This window comes from Onthophagus taurus, chromosome 2 (genome assembly GCF_036711975.1).
Source record: "Onthophagus taurus isolate NC chromosome 2, IU_Otau_3.0, whole genome shotgun sequence".
Classification (NCBI taxonomy): domain Eukaryota; kingdom Metazoa; phylum Arthropoda; class Insecta; order Coleoptera; family Scarabaeidae; genus Onthophagus; species Onthophagus taurus.
The window spans coordinates 15669368-15694083 of NC_091967.1; the positions used below are offsets into that span (position 1 = coordinate 15669368).

At 32.1% G+C, this 24716-nt stretch overlaps 2 protein-coding genes and 1 pseudogene across 3 annotated transcripts in view; all 3 read left to right on the forward strand.

The window, feature by feature from the left end:
* The first annotated feature begins 11 nt into the window (after nucleotides 1-11).
* LOC111427038 (synaptic plasticity regulator PANTS) lies at nucleotides 12-763 on the forward strand. The gene is made up of 3 exons (XM_023061985.2): nucleotides 12-190; nucleotides 251-415; nucleotides 472-763. Exons 1-3 carry the CDS (start codon nucleotides 131-133, stop codon nucleotides 697-699), a joined length of 453 nt encoding a protein of 150 aa, XP_022917753.2. The 5' UTR covers nucleotides 12-130; the 3' UTR covers nucleotides 700-763.
* A 1004-nt stretch (nucleotides 764-1767) lies between these two features.
* The window catches only part of LOC111427021 (uncharacterized), a 110772-nt gene continuing 87823 nt past the window's right edge, over nucleotides 1768-24716 (forward strand). For both annotated transcript variants that reach the window (XM_023061969.2, XM_023061970.2), the window contains exons 1-7: nucleotides 1768-2057; nucleotides 11470-11579; nucleotides 16037-16245; nucleotides 16320-16502; nucleotides 16598-16744; nucleotides 16807-16900; nucleotides 16985-17149. In XM_023061969.2, the coding sequence (XP_022917737.2) occupies nucleotides 1888-2057; nucleotides 11470-11579; nucleotides 16037-16245; nucleotides 16320-16502; nucleotides 16598-16744; nucleotides 16807-16900; nucleotides 16985-17149 (1078 nt within the window). In that variant the 5' untranslated portion in view covers nucleotides 1768-1887. The remainder of the gene's footprint in view (nucleotides 2058-11469; nucleotides 11580-16036; nucleotides 16246-16319; nucleotides 16503-16597; nucleotides 16745-16806; nucleotides 16901-16984; nucleotides 17150-24716) is intronic.
* LOC111427022 (transportin-1 pseudogene) lies at nucleotides 2327-9003 on the forward strand (annotated as a pseudogene).

A 24716-nucleotide genomic window follows, 5' to 3' on the forward strand; every position in this document is an offset into this window, starting at 1 on the left:
TTTTTTAGGTTATGTGTAATTTTATAAATGTCATATGGGTTGTATAATGTCATATATATGTTTCGCACATGATTATTTCATTTATTAAAGGAAGTTGAAAATTATTTTTTGTTATAATATATATATAATCATGTCGAATGTGAATGAAGCCGAAAATAAATCAAAAGAATTTTTAGATGGGGAATGGATGGTGAATTAAAAAAATGAGGTTATGTTGCAAATAGAATTTATTTTTTTTTTAACATTCCAGATACGATCGTGTGATGTGTACGAAGATGAATATTCAGATTGTACATCTTTAAAAGCAAGATTTAACCAATATTTCATTTTTGGAGAGTACATAGATTGTTCACAATGGAAAAGGGATGCTGACAATTGTGTTAGATGGAAGGAAAAACAAGATGTTAAATCTGCAGTAATACACATTATAACATACATTCTTCACAATTACATTATTTATTTCGTTTTTAGAAAGAATTGATTGAAAGTGAACGAATACGTAGATTACAAAGATTAAAAGGCCATTATAGTAATAATGTATGGACAAAAAGAACAGAACCTCCAAAAGATTGGGATAAACCATTACCAAATTATTTACAAAAAGAGTATGAACACACTTATTTAAATATAAAAGCAAAGGAAATGAAAGGGGAGTTGCCTCCATCTTTTGATGCATCAACAAATTGTGCTATTTTGTGAAAAATAGTATGACATTGTTTTGTTAAATTATTAGTTATTTTAATAAATATAGATAAAGAAGATAGTTGTGTCTTTATTTTTATAGGTAATATATGTCATAAGTAATGAAAAATCTTTTAAAAGAAGAATAGAGTGAAGTTATGAGTGAGTTAGATGAGTTATTATTATTTAATAATCATTTCATAATTAATTCATATAATTAATGATAAGGGGTTGAATATAAGAACCAGGTGGAAGAAAGTCTGAAAATGCTGGGAGTTAGAAACTGATTCTAGAACAGGCCAAGACTCACCAGGAGTTGTGGTGTCAATGATGATGATGCTTAATTCAGTTTATATTTCATTTTATTGTTACTTTTCTTGTATTAATTGTTCTTAGTGGGTACTTAATTGAGAGTTTTCCTGTATTTCTAGTCAAGCAGATTGCAAGATAAAACAATATTAAAGTTTATTCTCTAGGAGATTGAAACTTGAAGGATGAGATGGTAAGTCATAATTCGTGAATGTCCACATTTTGGAAATTCAAGGAAATGAAATTTTGCTGAATCATGGCCCCTAATCTCCAATATGCAAAGAAAATAACTTCCTGTTCCTGAATTTATTCAAATCCTTACAAAAAAATGAAATTAAAAATTAAATTTATTCTATTATTAATAAATAAATTGGAGAAACCGATTAAAAATGAGTCATTTTCTAAAATTCAATTTATTTTCTTTAATTATTTCCCACCACAACTATAAAAGAATTTTCATTTTATTCCGCTAGATGAGGTTAGGTATTTTCCTGTTACCAACTTGGGAACTTGGTTGTAGTAACCAATGGAACGCAGTGCTGCAAACACCACGAGATTCTCATCGCTTCTCTGACTCACTCTATTTACTACGACTACGACGACAACGTTGCGTTTATAATTAATATTTTTTATGATTCCATAAATGATAAAAATTTATTATTATTATTATTAATCAACCGAAAGATATCTCTATCTTTTTTGATTAGTGCCAACCAAAATACCTACCTATCGTGAGAGAGAGATAAAATATCAAAAAGCAAACGAACCCAACTCATTAGTACAAATACACATATCGCCGGTGAAAAAACAAACTGTGCTCTCAAATTCCGTGCCTAAAAGAAAATTAAATTTTAAAAATAAATACCAGTTTTCTGTGCGTGTGTTTAAAAAGAAACTATGGCTAATAAAGATGATTATTTGGCGGTTTATCAGAGATTTTTTGAGTGTTTTGCCCAAACGGTTAATCCTAATGATCAACTACCTGTTAGGTTAGCCACTTACAACTTGGTTAATCTTGAAGTCGTCGGTGGAATCATCGATTGGACTACACAATATTTAACTCAAAAGTAAGTAACAACAAAATAGACTCGAAATTCAAATAAAATTTCTTAACATAACCTCAAATAAAATAGTGTTTTGTTTCAATGCTATTATGACGTTTAAAACGTTTTTCTAACGTAACATAAAAATAAATAGAACATAATAGTAATTAAAACGAAAATAAAATTTTTTACATCAAACATTTTTATGGTTTATTTTACGTTTAAAAAAAGTTTCTTTTATCGATCGATATGAAATAAAACGTCACACACAATGTTGACAGTTTAAAGCAACTGATATGATTTTCAATAGAATTCGGTGAATAACCGTCGTAAATACAACGTAAAAGTGAGATTCTCAACTAAAATTGTACGACACGTTCGCGAATAAAGTCGTTTGAAGAAGCCCGCCTTATTGAAAATCGGTTCCTGTAGATGAAAATGCCAAAATTATTAAACAAACCGCCTCGACTGTCAGTGTTTTGAAGCTTTTCGGATTGATTTGTGTGTTTTTTTTTGTTGGCGCTCAAGATTATCAGGTAAATATTATTGTTTTTATGCATTTACTTTAGTAGAACTAGTTTGATTAAAATAGGAGGGATTTTAATTTGCAAACTGAGAAATTTGAGGTTAGATTTCCTACGGTTTTTTTACAACTTCGTTGGTAATGTTTTCGCAAATTTTAAACTGGTAAGTTGTAGTTTAACTATTTCATCAGACACAGGTTTAAAATAAAAATCTTAATTGATACGCTCAGTCATCTTGTTTTGATTGAATTTGGTGGTTTGATTAAGATTATTCAGTTTGAGGTTAGAATCGCTTTGTGAAAAATTTATTTAAGGTTTATAAAAGTTGTGATAATTTATATACTGTTTAGTAATTTCTATCGTTATTAGTAGTTATTACACATTGAAATATTTGTGTTAAATAACTTTTTTTAATTTTAATTACAATTGTTTTCTAGGTTGTCAACATAACAAAGTTCAAGGAAAAACCTAGAATCTTTGAATGAAATGCTACTCAAGTTTTAATAATTATTCTTATAAAAATTAAGGTTTAGCAAGATCTTGGACAAGACTTGTATTACATTTACAAGTTATATTTTGGGTAGGTAGACCAAAATCTATCATCAATAGTACATCATCAAATGTACTATTGTTTCTTTGTCTTCTAAACTTATTTGACAGTCATCATTAGACATATCGATAAATCTCTTTGCATAGCTTGTTGTAGGAGGACCAATTTATAATAGCCAAAATCATCTTGGATATCTTATTTATTTTATTAAGTGTGTTTAATGCCAGTTTTTGATCTTATAGAATGGTTTCATTATCTGAGAAAAATAAATTTTCCTTCACTCCTCTTTTTAGAAGGATTTTAGCTTCTAAGTCAACAATAACTCTTTCTACCTGGAATATGGTGCAATGTGTACCTAGGCTGTAAGCTTGTTTAACAAAGTAACACTTTCTTTTCTCTCTATGTGTGAAGAGACAAGAGTTTTTCTGTATAAAACAATTTGTATCTTTTTAAGATAGGTCTCCAAAGCACTGAGATGGTTAAGGGTAACGTCGTTCTTATTTATGGACATACACAGTGAGGGGCAGGGGCTACTGTCCCTCCTAGCTAGTATTAAAAAAAATTGTGTAATACACATTTTATTTTATTTAATATATCAATTAATTTTGGCTACTTTCTAGTAGTTCATTATTTTGAAGGTGATAAGTTGACCAGTTTGTGTTTGATTCTCAATAATTTAGAACTGAAATCTTTGTCTTGATCTATGATTATAACTTTTATAATATCAATTACAAATGAAATTTTGAACAATTTTTAACGATCGTCTTGGATGTTGTCTGTTGAAGAAAGGGGTTTTTCAATATCCATAAATATTTTTTTGATTGGTTTGGAACCTGTGGTAATTTTTTTCCGTTTTCAGACAACGTTATAATAATGTCTTGGCGATTAAAAAGTGTGGTTATTATTTATGAGACTATAGAATGTAGAAGGAAATAGGTAAAAGTAGAAAAATGTATGGAGTTGATTGATCACAAAAACTCCAATGAAGGGATGTCGAATAACAAAAAAGTTAGGAGAAAGTACTTGAGAAAAGATATGAGGAGCAGAATGTTGAGATAATAGGGGAAGAAGATGCGACGACAACTCCCACAACAAAATCGTTGATGACATACTATTTTTGAATGAACCTAACATAAAACTGTAGTTTTTGCACCTGAGTCATGTCTTCAATTTTTTGTTTATCACATATTGTATAACGACCAGTTACTGTGAGTTTTGGAATACATACTCAGCACTTCCATTGTATAGTTTTCTGGATAATCAAATCGAGTTTAAATTTTTGGGTGATTAGCTATTAAGTCAAAATCGAGTCTGTGAAGAAAATCCCAGCAAACAACACTTTTAGAATTTTTTCTTGAATATATTGTGAATATATTTAGCAATATTCATAAGGTTCATATCATTCATATAGGTTTCAGAGCACAGTTTTAAGTAGCATATAATTTATCCACTGTATTGATGTCTTCTTTTGTTTTATTATAATCCATAATTATTTCTGGTATGCAATGGTGTCATCCTGATGCATAGTTGAAAGAAATAGTGGAAAATACTTTACACTCTTCTTGGAGTGTATGAATCTATCGTAGAATGTTATTGATAGCCAAACATACTTGATCCTACTGCTCTAATTTTCTCTTATAGAAATATACGCCAAGATTGTTTGCGGACTTGTACTTCCTGATTATTTGTATAAAATGACATCGGCCTTTTTATATTTGTTACGAACTATTAGATACAGATCTTATTGCTGCAATTGCTATTATCAAGCTTTTCTCTCTCTTTTCGGATATTTTCAGCACCAAGCCAATGACTATGTAAGTCGAAGTATTTTTATGGATGTTATATATTTACAATAAATTGTCAGAATTAGCACAGTTGCTTTTTACAGCGTAGTATACAGATGTTCGCGACATCTCCGAAAACGAGTGGCTTTCATCTGTTACATCAAAGTGTAAGTCTTTTACATTTTGATGCTACAAAGCCCCAAACGATGTTTGACGATCCTGTACACAGATTCACTGCTGATATTCAGCTCCTTAGCCTGTTTTCTGAGACACCTCTTGGACTTCTGGAAAACCTTGTCTCGGACAGATTTGATCATGGTGGGAGTCAAGGCAGTCTTTGGTCTTCCTAGACGCCTCTATTGGAAACTCCGATGATTTTTCCGATGTTCTTCTGATCTGATCATCTAAAAGATCTTATCATTTACAGGACCATATGCGAATATGGGAAACATATTCCTTACTTTATGGCAACCTTGTATTTGATAGAGGATGTGAATCACATGAGGTGACCTTTAAAGATTTCGTTGGAGAAAGTAGATGAAGACACAAGAGAGAAAAAGTACAATTTTATTCCAAACAATGATTTGAATAAAATTCTTACAATTTAACTATCTTCAATATTGCATTATCTACCGGAATAATTCAAGGTTTAAATTTGTTAATAACATAAAATAATTGGGTGATTCAACAAATTTTTTGCGTATTTATTGCTCCATTGAACTAAATATTTCTTTTCCAATATTGTTTTTTGAATTTCTATGTAAGTTAATTTATTAAATAAAAACATGTCAATTCGGAGAAATTATGACACGTAATTCTTGAAAGATAGCTGGAAATATATAAACCACAACTTTTATAAATTTTAAAAATTATTTGTTAAAGAGATAGTTTTAAGGAAATTATTTAAAATTTTTGATTTAGGTAGACGACCAGAATCTGAGTCTTAAAAATGAGTCTCGGAGATTGGACACCGCAAGAAGAAACAATGAACTCGGTAATTGATGTTCTACAGGAGTCCTTCGTTCCGGATACAGAGATCCAAAGGAACGTACACCAAAAAATAGCTTTACTTCAAAACTATCCGGATTTCGTAAATTACTTGCTCTTTGTACTCGGTAAACCCGATTCGTTTTCCGAAGATCTTCGAGCTTTAGCCGGAATAATTTTAAAAAATAATATAGTTGCAACATACGCAACTTTAAATAAAGACACAATCGATGGGATGAGGTCAATACTATTGTTGCTTTTGAAGGATAATTCCAAGGATGTAAGAGGAAGTGTTACATCATTGATTAATGTAGTTTTATGGAAAGGTGGATTGAATTCTTGGCCTGAATTAATACCACATTTGATAAATATGTTAGATTCGACCGATTCTCAAGTTTCCGAAACTGGTTTAAGCGCTTTGTTCAAAATCTGCGAAGATTATTTAACAAATTTACAAAATTCCGAGGAAAATTTTGACGCCTCAATTAAATCGGTTCTTAGTAAATTAATCAACTGCGTAACAAGTAAGCATGATGCGGTTAGAAAAAACGCATTAAAAATTCTCAACGAATCTCTTCAAGATCATTACGATTCGATCAAGAAGGAATTTGATTCGAACGCTTATTTAAATAAATTACTTCAAGTCGTTAACGACGATAATCCCGAAATCCAAAAAGGAGTTTGCTTAGGATTCGTGACGTTTATAGATAATAGAGATACGGTGATTTTACCTCATATGACAAATCTGATTGAGTATATGTTGCAAAGAACGCAAAGCAAAGACAACAACATCGCTTTACAAGCATGCGAATTTTGGTTGGCTTGTTCAAAATTACCGACGTGCCGAAATCTCTTAATGCCTTATATCGATAAATTATTACCGATTTTATTAAACAATATGAAGTACTCTGAATACGATATGAACGGTCTTCAAGGAAGTATCGGAGATGATGAACATTTACCAGATAAAGATGAAGATATTAAACCGTTTAATATGTCTGAACACGGTATAGGTGATTGTCACAATGATGAGGATAACAATTTTGATATTTTGGATTCAGTTGATGAACCATACGTTGGTTGGACTTTACGTAAATGTAGTGCAGCTTCTGTAGATGCCCTTTCGGTTAAATTTGGCGATGAAATGCTTATTACTTTTATACCTTTGTTAAATGAAACGTTAAATCACGATGATCCGTTAATAAAAGAGTCTGGAATTTTAGCTTTAGGTGCGATCGCTGATGGTTGTATGAACGGTTTAACTCCATATTTACCTGAAATGATCCATTTTTTGATGAAATGTATGAATCATTCCCATTCAATCATAAGAGTAATAACTTGTTGGACTTTAAGTCGTTATATGAGATTTATAGTTAACGAAGAGCCGCAGGAAAATTATTTTATTCCGGTTATGATGATTTTGTTGAAACATTTTTTGGATGGAAACAAAAGGGTTCAAAGAGCCGCTTTATCGGCTTTTTGTGTATTTCAAGAAGAAGCCAACTTCAAATTAGTACCATATATAGATGTTGTTTTAAGGGCGTTTGTCGAAGGGTTTAAACAGTACAAATCTCGGTCATTCTTCCTACTTTATGATGCTATAGCAGTATTAGCTCAATCGGTCGGAAATAATTTGAATAAACCCCAATTTATTGAATGTTTGATGCCACCATTGATGCAAAAATTTAACACAATTGATGATTATTATGACGATCAATTTTTGGCACTTACCGAATGCTTATCCAATGTAGCAGCTGCTTTAGAAATCGGATTTTTACCATTTGCGGAAGTGGTTTATTCAAAATGTTTGATTGTGATAAACGAAACCGTTACCGCATCAGTGAATTACGCGGAAAGACCCGAGTATTTTGATCCGCCTGATAAAGAGCCAATATGTGGAGCTCATGATTTATTATTAGCCATGGCATTTGGATTGAAGACGTATTTCGTTAAGTTCGTCACTAATAGTAATTTAGTGCAACAGTTGTATTATACGATGCAAGATGAGTTTCCTTTGATAAGACAACCAGCGTTGGCGCTTTTCGGGGAAATAATAAAACTGTGTTACCCGTTTATAAGCGATCAAATCCATGATTACATTCCAATTGTGATAGAAAATTTGGACAAAAGATTTGATGGGGCTTGTAATAACGCCGCTTGGGTAATTGGAAAGTTATGTTTAGCGATGGGAAAAAACATCGAACCTTATATGGGTCAAATTTTCGAACATTTCGTTGAAATCTTACAAAGTTGTACGGGTTCAAAAGCGATGTATCAAACGGTTGCAATTTCGTTATGCACTTTGGGTCTTATTTGTCCTGATGAAATTGCACCCCATTTATCGACGATTTTGAAACCTTGTTGCACAGCAATGAGAAATGTACGGGATTGCGATGAAAAAGAAGTTGGTTTTCGTGGACTTTGCGAGCTTGTGGTTCGCAACCCTCCGGTTTTAATAACCGATTTCATTTTCTTCTGCGACGCAGTAGCTTCATGGAATTCGTTAAGACCGGATCTGAAGGAAATTATTCGTAATATAATAGTGACGGTGCAACACCAATGCGGGGATGGTTGGACACCAATGTACGATCAATTCCCAGCAATGCTCAGGATCCGTTTGACAAGCTTGTATGGCGTTTGAGGAATAGGTCGGAACACCGCGATTAGGGTAGACCGCGATCTGCGTAGGGTGGGCGCGCGCTCTTGAAACCGGAAATAAGTAAATAAATAAAAAAGAAGTTAGCTCCGCGTCTCAATAATAGTCCAGTCATAAAAACTAATAATAATAACAAAAAATGATAATGAAACAAGCCAATTCTTCGCGGGGAGGGTTCGATAAGAAGATGCTCTATAAGTATATTAGTAATTAAAAGGATTTATTTATATTTTGTTTTGATTAAGATGAATATTGAAACGTGCGAAAGATGATATATGTCTAAAAACAGTATTAAATGATTTTTTTACGATGCGACTGATTATTATTCGAAGTAGGGACAATACGAAATATTTGAATAATTTCTTTACGTTTTTCTTTTTGTTTACGTCGGACAATGAAAATTTCTAGCTCATAAGTAAACTGCATGGGTGTTCCACCGTTTAACTTTCTCCGATATTTACCTGTAATTTTTTGCATGCCAAAATACAATAGTTTAACAGAACAGCTGGTTCATTATACAGCACCGAGTACACACCGTCATTCTTAGATTATTATATAACGTATAACTTCAAATACGTTTTATTTAATACTATTTTTATTTTCTGTTCTAACTCCACCAAACAAATAAATAATGAAATAAATAATACGTAAACGCTACAACCTCATTTATATTTATTAGAATATTGTTTCTTTTACTTTGTACGATGCGAATCTTTTAATCAACAAAATCAATCGAGTAATGATATTACATTTTGTAATAATTATTGTGTTTGTAAATCGCTTTTGGGCGATGTATGCATGCACACTCATTTTTGTAAATTTCATAGTGTTGTTTATAAGAAAAGCATGTGGAATATGTTCTTCCTTTTTTCATTAAAGATGAAGTTTCGTAATAAATATTTTTGTTTTATTTTGTATCCTCTATAATACTCCATTAAGTTTTTTAGTGTTTCAGATCATTTTTACTGTAATATTTTTAACTACAGTGGGGACTCGCTAATCCATTGGCTGAAGTAAACAGGGTGCAAAAACATTATTACAATTTCACCTTCATCGCTTCTTAACTGCACCTCTGAAGCAAGATTGGGAGCATTGTTCTCTTTTTGAAATATTCTTACTTCTTTGACAAAAGATATATGAAATCATTCAACGAATAGAGCGGAAGTCTTCCAAACTAGAATACTAACATTTTTAATGCCTTTTCAGTTTATGAGTACCATCACCACTGGCATAAAGTTAGTCTCTCTTTGGGATTTTTTCGCCGTCGATGTTTCTTTGACGTGCACTAATAGCAGCAACTTCTAAAATAAGTAAAATCTTAAGATCGTTTATTTTTCTATAATTTTTTCAGAAAAAGCTGAATCACTGTAGGATCATTTGACAGTTTTTCTCCACTAACTTTTAATCTGCGAATGCTATATCTTTCTTTATTGGTTTATCTAGCCTTACTTGCAATAAACTTGTTATCATTGTAATGTTTGGCATTAATCTGCATAGGTTTATCCCTTAAACAGTGTTGGTTACGTTCGCGTGTCTTTTTCTTTATGACAAGAATCATTTATAAACTTCTGTATCCAATAGGGGGGTAATCTGAATTGTGCAGAGATTTTTTCCGTTTTGCAGTCAATGATTTTCCGCTTGCACCACTGTTTATTAACTGTTAGAACATTTGCGCTAAGCTTTAGCGTTTTATGCGCTCATTTAGTCGCCATAATACATAGGTTAAACTGTTCCGGTGATTCCTCGATGTATGTACTTAGGTTTGGTAAGAACAAACCAAAGAACAGTAAGAACAAATTTTGTTCGGATTACTGAGGGTTTGGGTTAGCGAATACTCACTGTATAATAAATGTCTTACACAAATAAAGTTTCTCATAATGTGTTAAAAAAATTTGTATTTTAAACAATTGCATTGTTTCGTATTAAAATATAGCACAATTCAGTCATTTAGGAAGATTTTGAGTCTAATTTTTAAGATAATATTTAGAAGAATAAATTTCCTGTAAACTCTGAATATTTAAAAATAGCTTTTTTTAATACTGAGCTATTTTTAAAATGCTTTATAAACGTTTGATAGAAATTTTACATTTTTTTGATAAATTGTAGAATTATTTGGATGTTTTACACAGTTAAGTTGTATAAATTAGATATAAATAGAAATGTTTTCTTATTTTATTATCAAAAACAAAGTAATAAAAACCGACTTTTATGTTTTAAAAATGTGATATAAAAATACCTCTAAAATCTCTAATAATTTAATTATTAGTAGAGAGTTGCTGTCCTAGTTTTCACTAACAATTTTTATCTACCCTGAAAAAAGTTGGAGAGAAAGAAGAAAAAAGGAAAGTATTAGCAAATAAATGATGTATATGCGTATTCCTTTTTTTCAGAGCAAATTCACGCAGCCATGAAGCTTTGTTTTTGTACACATCGTCGAAATTAGAAAGCATTACGTCACAATTCGCTGAGCGGCGTTATTGCGTCTGTTTCCGACAAAGAAAATGAATAATTTTAATCAGTTCTAACTGTTTTTATCAACAACTCGTAATTGAAACCACCTACTTTTACAATTTTAATTTTTTAGTCATCTTTTCTGTTTTAAAAAATAAACTTAATTATACCTTATTTTTGATTGAAAGAATCGTGTGAAATACTCTTCATTAATATTCCCGAGAACAACAATTTAAAATGAATTTAGATAGCGAAACGATCGTATTAGATGTCGTTCGTTTCAGATGGTGGTATGCAGCCACAACAATGCCATTTGTAATGCAATATTGTATAAGGCTGTTGTCTTTGCACGCGATTAAGGTCAACGTATTCCGACGCTTGGTTAGCGTCTTGAAGTGTTTTAATGAACTCTCCTATTATGAAGACCATTGCTTAATTGGATTTGCAAACTATGCATCATGTGTTCTTTTTATTTTTTTTTCAGACAATGTCCGCCCAGTCTTCTTGCGCCATTAATAAAAATTATTATAGATGAGATCAGGAAGAATTGTACGAAGAATCCTGTTGATTGTGGATATAACACTAATGCAGAAGGTATGTATATAACTAATATTGAGCTAAGTTTATTTAAGTCTTGTATTCTTAAATGAAAACGATTACATTAATTGCTTATAAAGAATACACGTGACATTTGCAACATGTGACACAGAAATGCGTCAGTTTACATTTACATGTCCCATCTGGTTTTAATTTTATTTTGGTTGAATCATCACACTACATACATTTAGTGGAAACATTTATCATTTATATTACTATAACGAAACTAATAAAATAACACATTTATCAAAGTAATTAAATATGTTATTGTTTATTAAACAAAAAAATAAATAATATAAAAGATAAAGATATTTTTATCCCATTTTCTATTATAATTCAATCAAAATCGTCGGCGCGTGTATTTCTATGATGACTGTAAATTGCACCAGGTGCTATTTCTAAGTTGAAGGTGCATTCTTAATATTGACCACGGCTCATTGGCATCGTAATTAGGCATTCAAACCGTTTACTCGAGCGTTGCAGCCGCGTGAATGAGCTACACCGCATAATAAATTAAACCGACTCGTTGCGCTACCAGATTTCCTGGTGCGAAACATATGAATCTAACTGTTTCTATCCTCAAGAGATAAATATTTAACGTTACACACCTGTACATGCTAAAGATTATAGAAAGATGTTATTTTTTAATTATAATATAAGAACTTGTATATTAGATAGAAATTTTGGAAATAATCTTGAACAGATACCAAGATCTCATTATATTGATGAAGTACAAAAGTTATTTATTGTTAATGTTTAAATCGTTTTATTTTTATTTGAAAAAATGTTAGTTTGTAACTGCGCTTATCTGCTTTTACATCCGTTTCCGTAGTGTTTATTTATTTATTCTCTTTGTTTACAACACATATCACAATCGTTTTTAAGATTTAACTATTTTAATCGGGTTTTATGTACAAATATCGTCTGTTATAGATGTCTGTTTCTGTATTATCGATTTAAACACTCTCATTTTCTTGGTCAGCTCCTTTCCATACTTTATTAGTCTCAATCCAGTGTAAGTCAAGTAACAAAACTGAATATGAGTAATTGATACTTTAGTAATGAGCTAAATAGTATAGAGTTGAATGAGTTATGAATAAAATTATTAAAATTGCATATATATATATATATGAATCAATTTCAGCAAATTGCACAGTTCATTCTGATTCAATAAATATTTTCCGATAAGAAAAGAAGTCGCTTATAGATAAAGAACCGTTTCGTAAGGTTTATGTCAGATATTAAATTTTTAGATAATTAATTCTGTTTATAATGGAATTAAAAAATTTTTCATTTTAAAGTCGAGATCTTATAGATAAACCTATGTAAGAATCGATAAAACACAAATTTAAAACAAAATATTCCTAGAACGATATTTTTAGATTTTTTTATTTACAATCGTTACGCAAGACACATTTTTAAACATTCTATCTTAACATCACGTTATTCGTTTTTTAACTGTGAACCACCATTTGCATTTTGACTAATTTTATTAACGGTACCGTAATCGTATAATTGAGGATCCGGTTGTTATTGACAAATTACAAATTTAAATCTGCTGGAATTAAATCTGCACGGAACGAAACAAATGATGTTTTTTTAAAATCTATTATATAATTAAAAATATATAAATTGGATAATAGGAAATAGGTGCTTTAACTCATCTTATATAATAAATACTTGTGTTATTTTCGTTTCGTATTAATTATTATTATAAGACCCGTGCGACGATAGCAACAAACCTCCCAGCAACAAACTTTTACCCGTAATTTCCTATCTACTTTCTTAGCTGATATCTTCCTTATAATTAGGGATAGCGAAAAACTAAATGCACCACTTGAAAGCTTGAATCTTTCTCTATCTAAAACCGGGTTTTCGTCTGCCGATAAGTTGATATTAAGATCAATAAAAAATGAAGAACACCGCGCTGTACTTAAAATAGCTCAAAATTACCAAACTTCAAAGCCTTGTGCAATTGTTACGAAACAGAATTTTAAAAAACTGTTATCACAGTCAGAAAGGTCGCTCCTTCAGCTATCTTAATCCGGGTTTTCGTCGGTCAATATCTATCGGCGTCATGCTTAAATCACCCTTAATTTCCATCCCTACACGCAGAAACGCTTAAATACTCTTCCTCTAAACAACTTTCTTATTTGATAGGGAGAAAACTATAGAAACATATCTATCCTATTGAAAATTTTCTGCTCTTTCTAGTGGTGTATAACACGCGGCGATCACGCGCTTGCACACGTACATTTTTGGCCAAAAACTGCAAAATTCATACGTTTTAGCGATTTTTATACCTTGTTCGGGTCAATAACTTTCTTATATGAGCAGGAGAAAACTCTAGAACCATATATTTCTTATCGAAAATTTCCTGCTCTTTGTAGTGGTGTATAACACGCGGCGATCGCGCGCTTGCACAAACACGTTTTGCGCCAAAAACTACTAACGGTGTGGTTTTTTTCTGTTTCTAGTTAACTCACGACGACCTGAGTGACAATCATTATAAACGATTTATGGAAAAATCCCTGAAATCGGTCTAAAGATTTAACTTTTGTGCAATTTTTTGGTATAGATTTCAAAATTGTTCCCTCATTTTTAACCCTTTAACGGTTAGCGGCTTTTATAGAGACCACTTGTCAATAAGGTCAAATAGTTGCATTACCATAACTAAATCGTTTCTAAAAACGAAAAAATAATTTACCCGTTAAACGGTTTAACGAGTTATGACGCAATCGATATTTTTTTCAAATGGCAATCCCCCATTTTTATTACGAAATACAAAAAAAGATTTTTTTCTGAATCTAGTACATTCAATATTAATATTGGTTAAATAACAAAATTTTCGAGAAAAATTAGTTTAAACTTTAATTACTTCAAATTTATATTAATGATAAAAATAGCAGTAGCCATGAGTAACTAAACAATTCCCTGAGTGTCAAAAACTGATTTAGTAGCTTCTTGAGGTGTGGTGGCGCGCCATCTTGCTGGAATAACTGCCGTTGGAATTGAGATGGGTCAAAATTAGCGGGATGGAAGGAATGGCACAGTTTTTAAAAAATTTTAACATGTCTTTCCAGTTAAGGTTTACTCAAATCTTTTGCGAATATTGGGTGTGCGCATTTTAAAGTCTACAGTAAAGTAACTAAATTTAAAGTCTACTAGTATGTTTACTAGTAACTCTACTAGTATGGGATGTAATCACAAAGTCTCCTGATTTTTCAGCATATAATACGGTGGTGAGGGAAAAAAGTAGAGTTGCCATTTAAAAAAATAAACTTTTTGAGATACGGAAATTTGACGCACATTTCTGACCATCCTGTATAACTTTAATTAATAATTGTTGTGAAATTAAAGTGTATAATTGTTATTAAAAGACACCATTAGAAAGAGCAGAAAATTTTCAATAAGATAGATATGTTTGTATAGTTTTCTCCCTATCTAATAAGAAAGTTGTTTAGAGGAAGAGTATTTAAGCGTTTCTGCGTGTAGGGATGGACATTAAGGGTGATTTAAGCATGACGCCGATAGATATTGACCGACGAAAACCCGGATTAAGATAGCTGAAGGAGCGCCCTTTCTGACTGTGATAACAGTTTTTTAAAATTCTGTTTCGTAACAATTGCACAAGGCCTTGAAGTTTGGTAATTTTGAGCTATTTTAAGTACAGCGCGGTGTTCTTCATTTTTTATTGATCTTAATATCAACTTATCGGCAGACGAAAACCCGGTTTTAGATAGAGAAAGATTCAAGCTTTCAAGTGGTGCATTTAGTTTTTCACTATCTCTAATTATAAGGAAGATATCAGCTAAGAAAGTAGATAGGAAATTACGGGTAAAAGTTTGTTGCTGGGAGGTTTGTTGCTGGGAGGTTTGTTGCTATCGTCGCACGGGTTATTATAAGTTGTGGTGTATTAATACAAAACTAAATTTTATAGTTTGATGTTTAACAATAGGTGGTGATTGTTAAAAGTTTTTTAACAATTACATTTAAGTATGTGTTTGTTTAATTCGTTGAACAACGTGTAATTACGTATTACCTAACGTTTCATGTACGTCAATTAAGAATAATGACTATAACTCATGAATACATTTGTTTCTTTGTAATTTTGATAGCTGTTGTAGTACTTAAATGAACGAAAGTTTGCGTTGCTTACCGCAAACTACGTAAAACTGATAATGAATAAATGTATACGATAAGAACACTGTTTAATAATATATTAAGGTTCCTTTCTTGTTATATTAAGGTGGCCATTTAAAACCCAAAGTCAACAATTTCTACACAAAATAATTTTTATTTTTAACTTACACTAATCATTTAAGCAATAGTCATACTCTAATTTTACCATTATGATCAACCACGATGTCAAACTTAGTCGTGTTTAGAACTTTAAACGTACAAAACGTTGACTTTATTTTATGTTTTAGTATTAACTACAGTTTGATTTACAGTTTACGAACCGTTGAAGTTGATGCAAGCTGTAATGGCCAAAACAAACGAAGTCTGCTTGAGGTACATTGACAACAGCATGCTTTGTTCATTACCAACTCCTGGTCCACCACATTACGCGGTTAGTGTAGCTGCCATTAAAAACGGAAGGAGAAAAATGGAAGACCGGCATGTGGTAATCCATGATTTGAACACCATGTTTAATATTCAGGTAATTTTCATTTCAATAAAAATTTTACTTTAGATTAAATTTCTTCTATTATAATTTATCTTTTATTATTTTAGGAAGCAAGTCCGTCCAGTTATTACGCTATATTCGATGGCCACGCGGGCCATGACGCCGCTGCTTATAGTGCTGTACATCTCCACCAATTCTTGGCGGAGAGTAAATATTTCGTGAAGAATCCAGAGCAAGCCTTAATAGATGCCTTTTATAAAACAGACGATTTGTTTATTCATAAAGAAGAGGTATATTAATTTTAATAATTCCAACATCCCATTAGTCCAATCATTCCAATAAATTACATATTTTTAATTTTAAATAATAACGTTTTTCTTGACAGTTTTGTAGTGGTACAACCGCTGTATGTGCCCTACTAAAGCCTAAAGAAAGAATGTTGTACATAGCATGGGTTGGCGACTCCCAGGCGTTAATAGTTAGCAAAGGAGAACTTAACCAATGCGTTAATCCTCACAAACCAGGAAGAAAAGTAAAATATAAAATCCTTTTTTATTTTATAGCATTCTTTAATTCGTTTTGTTTTAATTTTAGGATGAAAAAGATAGAATAGAGCAACAAGGCGGTGTTGTGATGTTTTGGGGAACCTGGAGAGTAAATGGACAATTAGCTGTATCTAGAGCAATAGGTAGAAAACAATAAATAATTACCTTCAAATATATGTGGGACTTTATTGTCTTTTAATAATCCGTTTTTGTGTCGTTTTTTTAAGGTGATAGACAATATAAACCCTACGTAACAGCAATACCAGAAGTGAAAGAAATTCCCATAACTGCCAATACGGATTTCGTAATTTTAGCCTGTGATGGATTATGGGATTTCTTATGCGAAGATAAAGCTGCCAGAATAGTTTATAACGCGGTTTGCACAAATACAGGTCAGTAATGAAATTGTACTAAATTTATTTTAATAATTTGAAGTTTAATACTGGGAATATATGGTATTTAATATACGTGTCTTTTGGGTTGCATAACTTGATCATAGAATTTGCTACATTGGTTGTCTACAATAACGGTTATAATTTAATACATTTTTAATATTGTTCATTAACCCTTATATACACGATGGGGTTGGAACTAATACTAGAAAATGAATACATTAAGGTATTTAATCAGTATCTCTTTAATGACCAGTTGAAAGAGTTTGTTACTCAATAAGTTTATAAGAGAAAATTCAAATTTATCCTCAAATTTTGTGTTATTGGTGATATTTGCAAGCTTTACCAAATAATTCAGAAGGTTAAATTTTTTTTGCTGATATTAAAACAAATTTTTAAATTAAGCACATTTTGTGCACATAATATTTTCTATACACTTGATGCTGGCAGTAATTGATCTTGCTGCTACTGCTTTCATAATCGCCTTATATGAACTGTTTTGACTTTGGTTTTAGAGTATTATGCAACACATTAACCCCTAGAATCTTTGTATAGTTATGTGGTGGACGACGAACTCTTTTTATATCTTTCTACTTCAGATTCTCTAAACTTCTCATGAATGGCGAAAAGAGATTGTTGGTTCATGAAATAGACAAATAGAGTAATTCATAGAATTATATAGCAACTCCTATTTCCAATAATTCTTTAGTTGTTTATGGAAACATGGATAAACAGTATCAAAAAGATTATAACAAGATCCAAGAACGATTAGTGAACAGTTCCTCTCTGCTTTCGGTTCTATACTCTCTATCTCGTCTATATATTTGATATCTTAATCTGCGAGCAGGTCTAGCACCTTTTTAACAATTTGTAACTTCATACTTTAAATATAACTAAAGATTAATTGAATCAACCTTGACTAGAATGAGCTGGTTTTGGAAGACAGATTCGTTACTTTCTCTTTGTGTACTTTTATTCTCCTGTTGTTTCGAAATCTAGAATTTTTTAGCAGTTAAGCTTTTATACGAAATAAATTCAAAAGAACTTAAGTATATTTGAACTGAAACCTAAGTTCCAGAACACAATCGTATCGTCACAGAATAGTTCACCCCCATTAGTTTTGGGAGAATGCAGAAATTATAAGCTTAATAAGGTTTTAAAAGAACTTGAAGTCTTAGATTTAAAATAAATGTTTTCTTACTCTTTAATTTTAAAAAGTTTCTTGATGTGATGATACAATAAATTTGCTAAACATAACTTTTCCCTTTTGAATACATCCATATTCATTATATTACAAAAACTCCATCTTTCCAAATCTGGCAACCGACAAAAGGAAAGTGGAAAATATCGCTGACTCCAGACGGTTGCGTTCGCGTACGTGTAAACGACTTTGCGTCTCGTTACGTTCCCATTTCGGCGTACAAAACGCGGGGATTAATTACAGGGCGCGCTGCAGTCGCTGCGCCGCCACCAAAAGCCAAGGAACCCGATCGATTCCGTGATTTAATTACGTCGTCGACTACCGTTACTTAAAAGGTTCCTAAAAGGGGCGTCGTACGAAACGACTAACAAATTGTGCATTTCATTTCTTTGAGATGCTTGGATGGACCGCCCGAAAGATTTGTCGCCTTACTCTGTCTCTCTCGATATGAATAATGGACGAGTTTCGGGATTAATGTTAATGGGTATACAATTGGAAAACGTCTGGGAATGACGATTGGGATTTCGTCTGGATGTTTGAGATTTGTAATCGTTTAATTGATGCGAGGTAGAAACTCCGGGAGAATTTAGAAGTTGTTAACTGGTTTTAGCTTTATTTGGAATATGGGTTGGGTGAATTAATTAAGTTATGTAATGAATTATTAGATACATTTTTAATTTAATTGAATTATTTAACATTTCCAAATTCCTCTATGTGAGGTATATTAGATTTCATAGGATGAGTGTACCTAAAAATTTTTGACTTGAGAATTAATTGTAACTCACAAAAGGGGGAAATTGTGTTATAAAGTTAGGGTCGGAGCGCTTTAGGAAACATCCAATTTCTCGAATTAACGGATTACCGAACGAATTTCCTATTACCTTTTAGACCCCTCCACATTATAAATCGGGATCAATTTAACTACCCTAAAGATCCGTAATAAAACGGCATGCAACAATAGAATGAAAGCTTACAATTTCTCTCATTACGGATTTATTTTTCAATCAATTTTGTAATGAAAATGTTAGGCACACTTTCTATTCACCAATTAAACATGAAACTCAATTAATAATGCGCTTAACGCGTAATATGCCGATTTAAACTACTTATTACGATGTAACTTCCGTATTTGGTCGGTTAATTCTCTCAACACTTCGCTTGGATTTTAATCTGTTGAATGCGTAATGCACATTCTTTGCAATTTGTTAGCCTTTGGCAGCGATTGCCCGAGAATCGAAAAGCCGGTAATGTATTGCACCGATTATTGAAAATTTATCGCGTTTCGAGACGTCTGGTCGTCGACATCGTCGTGCTCGATTGGTATTCACCTGTAATTGGAAGGTTTAACCGAGCGATTTATTCACCTTTTGAGTCGAGCACGAGTTCAACTTGAATGCAATCCATCACTTTTTGATATAGCTCCGATCCTCTTGCTTCTTTCCTGCAAGTTTTGATCTTAAATTGCGAAGTTAATTCATATATTTATGAGATAAAATTAAAAGTATTAATTAAATTGTGTATTCTCACATATAATTTGTGCTTAAATACAAACTTGGAAGGAAAGCACAGACTTAAAACGAATTTTAAGATGGTGATCATTAATAAAAGGTGTTTAAAAGATGAAAGAATAAGTTTTAAGTGAATTCTGAAAATTGTTAATGGAAACTTTTTCAACTCATTTCGATGTTCAATGGTTCTTAATTATAAAAACGTCAGTATCCCCCACATTTTTTATACATCATTAACTTTAGTACAATTAAATATCGATCGTTTTTCTTCTCACGCCATTTACCCTTTATTCTTCCCGTTTCTAATTAAATCAATCCAACCAAACGAACGATCTGAAAGATCTGGTTGTATTCTCGACGTACGTTTTGCTTCATGGCTGACATGCGACATTCCTGTGCAATACATCAACCAACGAACGATGACGACGGTACTTCTTCACTTCACCTTTCGAGTGCACCTTTCGCACGCACTTCATTTTCCACTCGTCTCTTAAATATTTTATTTTCCCCCTTTAATTGGCAGGTAGAAACGATGGAATAGAGTGTTGAAACTAAAAAGAAGGTTTTCTCTTACTTAGAGATAAGTTAACGATCTATTTTGTGTGCGTTGGTGAAATTGAAAGATTAAAACGGAATGGAATCTAACTCTTAACGTCTAACAAGCCAATTAGATTTAATTTGATCTAATTGATTTAGAGAAAATTGAGTCATTATTTGTTTTTGAGCTTTTACTGGAACTAAAATTTATACTAATCATAAAAGGAAATATCAATTTACAATAAAATCCGTTTACAATCTGTACACCTTTAATTGTAGTGTCCACCCACCACTTAAAACCACTCCATAACCATACAGCTAAGATTAATGCTACAAAACACCAGACACTATTTGCTTTTACTTTATCAGGAACGACGTCGGCTGCATATATTGAAAATCAAGCAGAATAGAGGTGAAACGTGTCCTCGCATGACTCTTCTCCGACCCCATCCACTCACGTACGCAAAACCAATTACGACAACCTCACTTTGCCTAGTTTGCACTTGAATTTCATCAGTTGGAGTTGATTCGAAGTACTGCAGCATCTCGTCCGCAATTGAATCCCGGAGTGTTTTACTCGCATCTTTCGAAACTTTCGGACGTAATCGGACCATTTGTCAACGTCCACCCTCAATGTTATGGCGGAGACCAGTCGATTGTGGAGGACGGCAAAAGATGAGATGGTGGCAATGAACTCGGAAAGGTTCGACCAATTGCCACTCGCTAGATGAAGGAATTGACGCAAAATTTGTAGTGTCACAATATATTCCTTGGAAATATTCCTAGATAATTTAATAAATTGACTGATACTATGTAATCGCTTGAGATGTGAATAAAATTTGAAATTATATTTAAAATTAACGTCTAAAATAAAATACATTTACAAATTTTGTTGAAACATTCCATGGCTATATTTTATTAGAAACAAATTGTCAATGGGGTTTCGAAGAAGAAATGGAGTTTAACGGATTGAAGTTTCCATACTTTCAATCAAGAAAACCCAATCATAAATATGTTTCCAATCGATATATGAAAGTCACCATATTGGAATAAATACGCTCAACCTTGTTTTATATGTGTGGTCGCAATATCTCTCAACATTTTTTAATACATAAAAACCTCTTCATAGTAATTCATAACTAGTACCAGGTAGAAATAGTTTGCTATATTTTTGGCAACAATAAATACTTTCCAAAAAACAACTGTATGGTTGTCTACCTTGCCAAAAGTTGTTTTTGGGAATTAGGTTTGTTATTGATGATATGTAGGTTTTTTTAATGTTAAAAGTTAGGGTCTATGGATACCTAAGTTAACAAAATTATGGGAAAAGACCATTATTTGCTATATACCAATCTCATTGGACGCATATTATTACACAAGCTTAACTCCTTTAGAAATATGGATGAAATATTCATGTTACAGTCAGGAATTTCCAATCTTTCTGGGCCGGTGTGCTAACTGCTAAGTATACTATTCTATGGCTAGAAGGACGTAAATTAAGCACCGGTAACTACACCAAATTTCTTTAATCTAATTAGTTGAATCAGGCATTAAAGATTTCAATTTAATTCGTTTCTTTTCAGTGTAATAGCAAACTTCTCGCATTCTAGAATCATGTCTGTATAATTCCAAACATTTTCTTGCAGTGTGATATTTAACCAGTTATAACTTTTAATATTTTCTTAAAGTATAGGTTTGAGATTTGTAATAACAGACTTCTACTTAAGGTGTAAAATCCTATTAGTGTAATTTTAGATTTAACTTTCAATTTGGGATTTGATCAGTGTAATTCTTGACATTTTCTTAATGATTCAATTCTGAAAATATTTTCATACTTTTCCTAATTCTGCATTATTCTGTTTTGTTTGGTTATGTTAATTTCAGACTTTATTTTTGAGCTCAGGGCTGACCATGATAGTTCCAAACCAGTTTAAATTTCAATAGTAGATGCATTTAACGCACAGTATGGAAAATCAATCTAAAAGTTGGCATAAATTTTTAGACGCAATAATTAGGTTCTTGCAATTAAATCAACCTTAAATGATGAAACTTTCATATTTTAAAGTTCACATATCAATATTCCCATCTTAGAAAACTCCATACATAATAAAATTTTCGAGTGAATCATGATTTAATTGAGGCAAATAATCATAAAGATTTCTAATTTTGCGATAACACTTTATAGTTGTAATTAATTTATTAATCATTTTCACGACTTTACAATTTCTAATTTTTTATTTACCTTTCCACAACATTAATTTTCTATAAAAACCATAAATTGATTGTTAAATTATGAAAATTAGAGCGTAAAACGGAAAGGGATTTCTAGATTACTCACTACCGAAATGGCCACTTTTATTACACAGTTAAACTTTTTTTTCTAGAATGATAAATAGGAAGTGGACCAAATGACACCATCTGGTCTAAAAATAAATTTTGTGGTGGCACTCAACTGCACATGACACATAATGATTTCCAAATGGATAATGAAAGGATTTTCTCGTATTCGATGTGCATCTGTTGTATTTATTTTGGGCTTTTAAGTTTTAGAAACGTAAAGAATTGCTCTACATTATTAGTATCTTCTCAAATACTAAACGATTTGAATTGAATCGTAATAAAAGTTGATTTATTATACGTAGACGTCAATGAGTGTTGGGTTAAATAATGAGAATGATGTATTGGAAGCACGTAGTGCGTTTTCTGTATAGCCCGTTCGATGTACCGTTCGTCATGAGTTGCTCCCGATACTTCCATATATGAATTGTGGTTTATTGGTCGGTTCGAGGAACGCGAACTCGTTTATTGCATAATAAATATCCCGGGTGCGTGTGAAATACAGGCCCCTTTGTTTGTACGGACTGGAATTTATGGCTTGCTTCAAATATGTTTTTATACGTCAAGTAACGATGTTTTATTCGCAATACACCACTATCGGTTATTAACGAATTCGAATCGATTTGCTGTAATTTGCTCCAATTTTTTTGTCTTCAGAATGAATTGCCGCGTGAAATTTATTGATGGGATTTTGTGGTAACGTAATAAGTAAAATATCGCTCAGATAATCTATGGTATTTCTCTTGGTTGCTCTGAGAAATTCTATTTATACGTGAATGCATGTGGCTAATGATGTTGCATTTCCTTGGGGACGAATTGAATCTGTAGTATAAGCACGTGCTGCAATATTCATTCCATATAAAAAAAGATCCGGTATTGCCAGTGTATAGTAACACTTTGATTTATAGAACACGGCCAAGATTTGTTTTAGGAGCAACTTAAGATTCTCGTGTGACCTCTCTCGTTAAAGAAAATGTGTTCGCGGAATCATTTACAATTTTAAACGACTTCCTGCGTGGAAAGTTCAGAATTCAGTAATGCATTTACAAAAAAAAAATCAAATCAGTAAGCTCATGAAGGGAACAATGCAGACTGTTATCTTTATGAAATGTCAAGAATGATGTGTAGTCTTAAGTAGTGTTGGGTTGGAGAAGCGATTTCGAGCTAAAGGGAGAGATAACGCTAACCGTTATAGCCGGGGGGCTATTTCTTATGTCTTTATTTGTCTGGATACCAGGAAAAGTAATTGTTATTGTGATCGTTTTAAAGTTAAATCACTAACGGCATCTTAAAATATTGTCTATTGATTAATTTCTTATTTGTGAAACTAGGAGATATGAAGATTAAGGATGTGAACATGAAATGGTTAAAAGCTGTAAAATCATATCGTATTAAAGTAAATTGTCTGTAAAATATCCTTGTAAGTATACTGTACGGGAGATTATTGCCCGAGAGTTGAACGTATAATAATGAGAGAATAAGTAATAAGCCGCTCATTTGCCGATCGCATTATTACGTTAACAAGGGCCATATATTACGAAACTATATGCAACATTAACATAACCGTAACGGCTTCAAGTAAATTTATTCGGAATAATGTGCAGGCGTAATATTAATCTTCGAGAAGAGACGTTCCAGCACCATGCAGTCCAAGACATCCCCGGCAGTCTTGTTCCCTTTATCCGGTTTGTTTCGCGTGTCCTGCATATTCATACAGTCAATAGCGTGAAACGCACTGACCGATGATAATAAACTGCCTATAGGTAACCTGTGCAAATTGCTTACTAGAGATATTGCCCTGTGTTACAGGTAAATCTCAACTCGACATGGGAGGTCATTTATCATGGTAACTACGTCTTATGCTCCATTTATAAATGATTTATTTTTAACATTTATTTCAACAATTAGAATTTTATATGAAATATTTAATTATACCAGATTTTTATTCTGACTCCTAATACCAATGGAACCAAATTACATTATC